At 39.1% G+C, this 8,958-nt stretch overlaps 1 protein-coding gene across 32 annotated transcripts in view; it reads right to left on the reverse strand.

Moving 5' to 3' along the window:
- Positions 1 to 8,958, reverse strand: part of PPP2R2B (protein phosphatase 2 regulatory subunit Bbeta) — a 494,567-nt gene that overhangs the window by 336,193 nt on the left and 149,416 nt on the right. For 3 of the 32 annotated variants that reach the window (XM_078362528.1, XM_035287717.3, XM_035287795.3), the window contains exon 1: positions 8,304 to 8,501. The exons of 28 other annotated variants lie outside the window; for them this stretch is intronic. Coding sequence is in view for 1 of the 4 variants with exons in the window: in XM_035287711.3 (XP_035143602.3) it covers positions 2,350 to 2,467 (118 nt within the window). In the remaining 3 variants the exon portion in view is untranslated. Of the gene's footprint in view, positions 1 to 2,349; positions 2,481 to 8,303; positions 8,502 to 8,958 lie in introns of those variants that run through there. One more of the 32 variants, XM_035287711.3, reaches the window with a different exon arrangement.

Genomic DNA, 8,958 nt, shown 5'->3' on the forward strand with positions numbered 1-8,958 from the left:
GGTGTTGGGAAAACTGGCTAGCCATCTGCAGAAAGCTGAAACTGGACCTCCTCCTTAAGCCTTATACAAATATTAACTCCAGATGGATTAAAGATTTAACCATGAGACCTAACACCATAAAAGCCCTAGAAGAAAACCTAGGCAATACCATTCAGGACATAGGCATAGACTAGGACTTCATGACTAAAATACCAAAAGCAATGGCAACAAAAGCCAAAATAGACAAATATGATCTAATTAAACTCCAGAACTTCTGCACAGCAAAAGAAACTATCATTAGAGTAAACTGGCAACCAACAGAATGGGAAAAGTTTTTGCAGGCTACCCATCTGAACAAGGGCTAATATCCACAATCTACAAAGAACTAAAACATATATATATATATGGAGACAACAGATGCTAGAGAGGATGTGGAGAAATAGGAACACTTTAACACTGTTGGTGGGAGCGTAAATTAGTTCAACCATTTTGGAAGACAATGTGGCAATTCCTCAAGGATCTAGAAATAAAAATACCATTTGACCCAGCAATCCCATTACTGGGTATATACCCAAAGGATTATAAATTGTTCTATTATAAAGACACATGCACACGTATGTTCATTGTGGCACTGTTTACAATAGCAAAGACTTGGAACCAACCCAAATGTCCATCAAAGATGGACTGGATTTTAAAAAATGTGGCACATATACACCATGGAATACTATACAGCAATAAAAAGGATGAGTTCATGTCCTTTGCCAGGACATGGATGAAGCTGGAAACCATCATTCTCAGCAAGCTGACACAAGAACAGAAAACCAAATGCTGCATGTTCTCACTCATAAGTGGGTGTTGAACAATGAGAACACATGGACACAGGGAGGAGAACATTACATACTGGGGTCTGTGGGGGTGTGGGAGCTGGGGAAGGATAGCAGAGTGTGGGGAAATTGGGGAGGGATAACATTAAGAAAAGTACCTAATGTAGGTGATGGGGGGATGGAAGCAGCAAACAACCATGGCATGTGTATACCTATGTAACAATCTTGCATGATCTGCCCATGTACCTCAGAACTTAAAGTAAAATAAATAAATTTTAAAAATATATTTTTAAAAAGGTCATATGTTGATGAATAAACATAGGGTTAGGTTTTATGAACAAAGCTGTTTTCTTCGGCTACCTGATGTAGACAGCAAATTTGGCAGCCCAAATGTAAGATCCAAGACCTAGTGGGAGTTGGCATATCTTGTGTCATACAATTTAGAGCCAGGATACTTAAAGTATCTCTCTAGCTCAAATGTATCTCCCCAAATACTCCTCCACTTTAAGCATTAGGATCAACAGTGGCTTCCAAAAAGGCCATTTTCATAAAGATGTCCTGGTTAACAGGCATACGTTAGAGAGCTAAAACATCAAGATGTCATTTTTTTCTTTTCTTGTATTCTCCATATCAGTTTTAACAGAACATTCAAGGTTTTATGTACTACATTGCTCTCAAATATATCCTTATCTATCTTCACTACTACCAATCTGGTCCAAGCCAACATCATCTTTCATCTGGGCTTGTAACAGCCTCCCCACTGGTTTCCTTACAACCAGTTTTGCCCCTTGAAATCTGCTGTACTCTGCCAACTAGCCAAAGAAAAAAAATGTTTAGAAAATGTGAATCAGATCATGTAGTTCTTCTACTTAAAATCCTCCAATGTCTAACCCTTGGACTCTGAGTAAAATTCAAATTGCTTACCCTGGCATTAATGCAAGACATTCTTCTTACAGTCCTTTGCATGCTCAGCTCTCTCTCATTCATACATCACATTCCCCTCCTACTCAATAAATCTAAAGAAGTCATTCTACCTACACACACACACACACACACACACACACACACAGACATGTACACATGTGTGCAATTGACACCCCTTTCCCATTGCTATTCCTCCATAACAATTACCACTATGTGAAATTTCAGCACTCCAAGCATTCAGCCCTCTGTCCTGAAGATGTTCCTTTACCCTAAGTTTAGCTGTCACACTCAGGTGCAGACTTAGGGAAGGAATACATTATATTTCCTTCATGACTGACTCATAGATTCACTGGCCTTTGTTCCTTTCCAGTATACCATTCTATTTGTTCTATATATTACGCTGCATTCTGAACCACTACAGCAAAAAATCAATGTTATTGGCTCATACTCCTCTGCCCAAATTTTTGTACTTGACTCCTCCTTGCTAGTATTTAAAAGTCATTAAACAAGACAAAAAATTTAAAAACCCTCCATTTCAACACTGTTACTACATCTCTTCTCATCCTTTTTGCAATAAAACTCTTTTTAAGAAAGCTGACTCCTCATTACTCTGAATTCTTACCCTCCAGTGGTGACGGAAAAGTCATGTTTTTCGAAACTGGACTTGTAAGATGCACAACTTTCACTTTGGGGAGAGCTGTGTTTCCCATTAAACAGAAAGCTCCTTGAAGACAGTGCATTAGTATAGTGTCTCTAAAGAAAATAAAAAATTGAATCACTTTAAAGAGATTTGTACAGCATCTGACCCATGGTTTGTACTAAATATCTGTTTTCAAACACCACATTACCCATAATAAAAAGATGCAAAGGGTTAATATTTTTAAAAGGCATTTCAATTTTTTAGTTACTCAAGTCCTTTTCAAAGCAGAAGAGTAAAAAAAAAAAGAAAATTCTAACCATGTTACCACCTGTGGGTTTTTTTTTGTTTTTTGTTTTGAGACAGAGTATTGCTCTGTTGCATAGGCTGGAGTGCAGTGGCACTATCTTGGCTCACTGCAGCCTCCACTTCCTGGGTTTAAGCGATTCTTCTGCCTCAGCCTCCTGAGTCGCTGGGACTACAGGTGCATGCCACCACGCCTGACTAATTTCTGTATTTTAGGGTTTCAGTATGCTGGCCAGGCTGATCTCAAACTCCTGACCTCAGGTGATCCACCTGCTTTGGCCTCCCAAAGTGCTGGGATTATAGACGTGGGTCACTGCAAACCGGCTACCTTTATTTATTTATTTATTTATTTATTTATTTATTTATTTATTTTATGATTGCTCAGAGAAAGTTTTATCTTTTGAGTATACAGTAGGTCTTAGTAGCGTTTAATCAAATGACTTTAAGTATGCATTCTAGGCAGAGAGCAACAGAGAGAAATAAAGCAAGTGGCTTTCCTTCATTCTTCTTTATCTATCTTGGTTGCTATTGTACTCATACAGCTAAACCCAATATGTGATATGTGACTGGCATCCAAGATATGTGAAATAAATGAATGAATGCAGAGCATTCCAAGCCAGGTTTTTCTGATTAAAAGCCCACATTCCACAACTAAACTGTATTGACTTCCCTCATCCATCTGAGTGAGTATGGTGGTGTTCTCCGGTGCCACTTTTTGGTCCTTGCTGTATACCCTCTTCGACTGCCATTATCTATGTTTGTGCTTTTGTCACCAAGTATCTACCTCAGTTCAAGGTCATTCCTTGTATAGCATTATATATGAGCCTCAGAGCAAAAATTAAATTATTATGCTTGTTTGTGTCTATCAATTGTTGTGTGCAATTAAGAAACCCATTTTATAAATAAGGATCTTCATTTACAGAGAGGTTCAAAGTTATGCCCAACAGCACACAATTAATGGTAGAGTTGGTTCTAGAACCTAATTGACATGGTCCTTTCACATTTTTTATGAATAAGGTGGGTTACAAATAAATAAATAATGTATCTTCTGCCTCCCAGTCAACCCCCACAGGGGCTGGCAAAATAAACCACTTCAATTCTTTAGCCCAATCTTATTTTACCTCCCAGCTCTAGCAAGATCTGAGATGAAGGAATGTGAGCAGTCTAATGAACTTAGAAATTTGCTTTTCTCACCTTTTACTGAGCCCTGTCATTTTATTTGCTATCCAAGAATGCAAAGTATTTATTTAACAGTAAAGTGCCAAGCAATCTGACATCTCCCACCAGTTAAAACAAAGTCATCTCAAATACAGATGGATATATGCCATTTTGCAAGCTATCTTTGTTTTTCAGAACTGCTGCCTCAAACTTTCTGCAATAAGATCCCCCCTCAGACTCCCTTCAGCCCTTCACCCCTGGCACTGGCTTTCCTTGAAAACATATAATCTTGTCTACCTACATTTTTTTGTATGTTTAGGCTCCAGCAAAGATTCCATTATGAAAATGACAGAACTGCCAGAAAGAATTATGACTTCAATGCTTAACAAGCTGTGAATTCACTGTGGAGGTAGCAAGGCAGAGAAGCAAAGAAAGAGGAGGAAAAATATACATGAAGGGAAACTGGCCTTGGGCTTTGCACTTCTGCAAGTTGAGAATGGTTTTCCCAGCCGTTCAGGATTTACATGTTTGCTCCACCACAAACTACCCAAGTTTCTTTCCACAGTACAGGGCAGGATTTTTGCCTTTTATCTAAAGTTGGTGAAGCTGATGATAATGACCACTTGCATTTATTGAGAGATGAACAGGTACTAATAGTAGGCTAAGCATTTGTGCATATTGTTTCATTCAATACTCACAACTTCTCTATATAACACCCCCATTTAAATCATTTTAAAACATCCCGTTGGCTTTAGGATAAACTCCAAATGTTTTAACCTAGTTTATGAGACCCTCTAAGATTCTACAAACTTTTGTCTCCCCCTCAACCTCATCTAATACCACATTGCCCCTTTCTGGAATGGTCTGGTCTCGTCTAGATTTTTGGTTCTTCCTGTGTTTATACTTTGTCTTGCCTATAGGCCTTAAATATATTCCCTTGTAACCACATTTCTCCCACTCTTCACCAGATTATTTCATATCTCCCTTTAAGACCTAAATATTTTTTCTTAGAGAGGCTGCCTCCAACTCCCTGAGCTAATTATGTTTTCCTGTTGTTTGCTTCCATGGTTCACTCATGGTTAAAAAAGAGGAAAAACTATTTTGTAACTCAATACTTGAAATGATGATTTAAATATGCAACTTTTCTGCTAGATTTAACCTCTACAAAGGCTGACTATGTCTTTCAATTCATAGTTGTTTCACTAGCCTCTAGCTGAATGCCTGACACACGAGTAGAGTTTGAATAAATAATTGGAAATCAATTATATGCAAATCTATATATAAATGTTCCCATTTTTTAGATTAGGAAACAAGTTAAGAAGAGCTAAATAACACACCCAAAGATAAAGCATATGGTGAAGCCAAGCTTTGACTCAATGACTGACGTCAAAACCCATGTTCACAATCGCTCTATAGTACTGTCTTCACAAAATTCCCTCCAGCTAACACAGGGAAAAATAAAGACTATTTCTATAGGAGATCTGTCTTAGAGAAAAATCTAGTAGAAAAAGCTTCCAGGATTCAGGGTGGTGATCCTTCTCACATCTGATTTCACAGCTACATAAAAGAAGCTAGGGTGATTTAATATCTTTCCACACCCTGAGTATGATGTCATACCTTCCCAAAACCTGGCTTCTGCTTTCAACTATAGGTGGTAGTGGATAACAGGCAACCTATAGCTACAGCTGTTAGTCCTTCCTACAGATCTACGTGCAAAAGCGAAAGTGAGTTTCTCACATTCAGAGAGAGAGGTTGCCCAGGCAACAAAGGTAACGCCAGAGCAACAGACCACTCAGTTGAGACAGGCTCTGTCTTCTGCGCATTCTCCCACACCAGTGCCCACTTCTGTGGGGCAGCAGATGACTGTCTTCATACACCCTTTAAAGGGTGTGCCCCTGAAGGACTCACCTGCCCCAACTGGACACAGTTGGCAGAGGCATCTCCATGGACAGCCCAAACAATAGCTCCAGATTCTTGCTGTGTAGTTGAGTGTTTAATGTTTAATCTGTAGACTATGCCAGAATAGCAACTCTACAGGTGAAAAGCTCAGTAGTTGTCAATTTTGTGACTTGTAATAAGAAAAAATGTTGAGCAATGAATTAAAAATTTATTTAGAAAATTAAATTAAACCAGTTTGCATATCATGGCAGCCACTGATAAAGCTCTGCCTCTTAATAGTTAATATGTTACTTTTGTTAAGTTACTTAACATCTAATCATGAATTTGCTCATCTAAAAAATGGGCTTACAAATATAAATAATTACCAAAGATATCTTTGTGAGAAGTAAGAAAACGATGTGTGGCACATATTCAGCCTTTAAGTGAAGTTTATAGGAATTATTTTTGTTTCTGAAAAGGTGGCTGGGCAAAAAAGATGAACACTCTCTTCCTTTGAGTCTGTTTGCTAGTTTAAATTTAGTGGCAAAAGCAAGCTGCCTTATAGTTGCTCCTGTAATAACCAGCAACATGGGCTCTACACCCTGCCTGGCACAGGCTGTCTTTGCTGTGCACTATAAAGCCTTTTCCAGGCTCCATACAGTGTGAGGCACACAGTGGGTGCTCAAGAAATGCTTGTTGAAGCTGTCAACCAGGCGCTGTGCAGGCAGTTTAAAGCACAGTAGGCATCTGAATCTTTAAAGGAAATTGTACGTTCCTAAGAGTCATTAAATGAGTTCTTCAGGGAGGGCAGTAACAATGTGCCATCTGATTGCTTTGTTCAGAAGTACTTTCCGACTGAGTTAACCTACTACAGATGCTGTTCTTTGCTACATAACCTCATGACTGCCAGTCCTTGCTAGGAAGTGGCTTTTCATGATGGCTTGCTGGTATGTGTGTACATGGAAGGAAGAGGCTGGCTATAGGGAGAGAGCCCCAGAACAGAATCGAGCTCCTGCCAACCTGCTCCCAGCCTCCAGCACACTGTTGTGTCCTTTTATGCTGTGTGTATGTTTATTTTGTAGGGGAGTGGGTGCGTCCATCTGCAGTACCCCCTGCCTTTGTAAAACAGGTCCAAATCTCATAGAATTCTATTAGAAAATCATTCTACAACTTATCTTAATTTTCTGAAAGTATTTTATCTTTTGACCACCAAAACCTCTTTGGAGAGAATTAAAATGAAAAAAATGTATAAATGAGTACATCTCAAAATTAAACCATTTCTGCCTGAACAGACCAAATGAGCTTTTCTGCGGTGCAGAGTATACCATGTTGGCTCTGGTCTTTGTTCTTCAATGAAAGATTTCGGAGGGGAAAAAACTATTCCCAAGTAAATAACCTCCAAATGTTAATTTTGCAAAACTAATACTAGGGACTCATTAATATTTGTAAATCATCTAGATTTTGCTATTTTGAAAAACAAACCCCATGAAGTGCTAATAAAAGATACCATGTCTTATTAACGTTCACATAATCATTACCAAAATCACAAATCCATCTGCTAAGTAGTCAGCAAATAAGACAAATGACTCTGCTCAGTTGAACAGATTATCAAATGCCTTTGGGGGTACACCCTAGTAGCCCCAACTAAACTGTGAATCAAGTGGCTACTCCTTTTGCCACATGGACAGGCAACAACAATTTCATCTCCCATGTGAGGCGGGACAGAACAGTGGAGACATCCAGCAACTCGCCTTCCCTAGAGTGCACGTGCTTATGCAAGTGTCAGCATTCCTCATGTATCTTTCTCTTACAACCTTTGTACTGACACGTAAGATTTCATTTCTTAGAAAGACATGAGAAAAGACTCGAAAGATGTCACCTAAAGTTAAACATAATCCCACTAGCTTCTGCATGTAAAATGTACATTGGTGAGGCTTCTCAACTCTCAACATGGAGAAGAAATTTCATCTTCCTGTGAACTTCTGTATCAGTTCATCTCTACTTCTTTTCTGACACTCATTACCTGTACACATTCCACACGTCCTCCCCTAGCAAGGCATCTTAAGAACAGAGACCATTCAGGTATAACAGCTACTACTGTTACTATTAATTATTATTGAGATGCCTACCATTTCTTATGACTATAAGTATGCAAGTCACTTGGATGAGTGCATTCATTTATTTGACTTTTAATTCTTCTTGTCATTTAATATTTACCACAGCCACTTAAGGTAGGTATGTCCTCACTTTACCATGAGGCAACTGAGGCTCAAAGAGGCTGAGTGACAGAGCTGGGATTCATTCCTAGGTCTGAAAGATTCTAAGGCCTTTGCTAAATTGTATGCTAAATTGTACCTATGCTAAACTGTTCCTATCCAATATGGTGCCTAGTTCAAGGCTAAGTACATAGCAGACATTGATAAATGTTGGTAGAATGAATGAATATCTTGCTATCAATTAGTTCCTGCATCCTCTTGGTAGTTAAGGTTAAACCTTTGCAGTTTCTGCTTTTCTGTTTTTTCTTTCCAGGCATGCATGATATCAAGGATTATTGTTAGTACTATGTATCTGAAACTGTCAATAAAAGCTCCCCTTACCTTTTTTAGATTAGAAAATAAACACCTCTCCAGGACTCTATCTCCTAATTCAGAGTCTTCCAGGATGATATTCACTATTGGACACATCTGATGGCTTTTCATCTGTATTGGTGTTACTCACATGTTGGACTGTAAACTAGATGGTAGGAGGGAGCCTAGTGTTCTCAGCACCTCCTCCCCAGCTCTCTTCAACATTCTAGGCTCCACAGCACATGGGGCAGGGAGCTCAGGGTCTGGTGGCCACTGACTTCACAATAGTCAATGTTTCCTCTTGGTGGGGTAATGGGCTTTTACTAGTTTAACCCTCTCAGCACACAGCATTCTTCCACCGTTCTGGTAACAGTACCTTTACCATATAGCCCATGTGCTTGGAGGAAGTACACCCTACTCTCAGTTCTAGAGTAGAACTCTGGGTGGTTTAACCCCATCAGCACATCCCATTGGCTTTGCTGCAGTGATTAGTTCAAATCAGAAGACTCAGTTCAGGCCAACGAGAAACAAGGAGGTGTTTGCTGCGGCTTCTGGAAAAAAAAATGCTTCCTGGCTCAGAGAACATGAGGGAAGAGGTTCTCTCTTCTTGTTGGACATTCATACAGAACAAAAAAGATCCAGAAAATACTGGAAATAATTTTGGAAGTATAACAGAATCTAGCTT

This window comes from Callithrix jacchus, chromosome 2 (assembly GCF_049354715.1).
Source record: "Callithrix jacchus isolate 240 chromosome 2, calJac240_pri, whole genome shotgun sequence".
NCBI classification, from domain to species: Eukaryota; Metazoa; Chordata; class Mammalia; order Primates; family Cebidae; genus Callithrix; species Callithrix jacchus.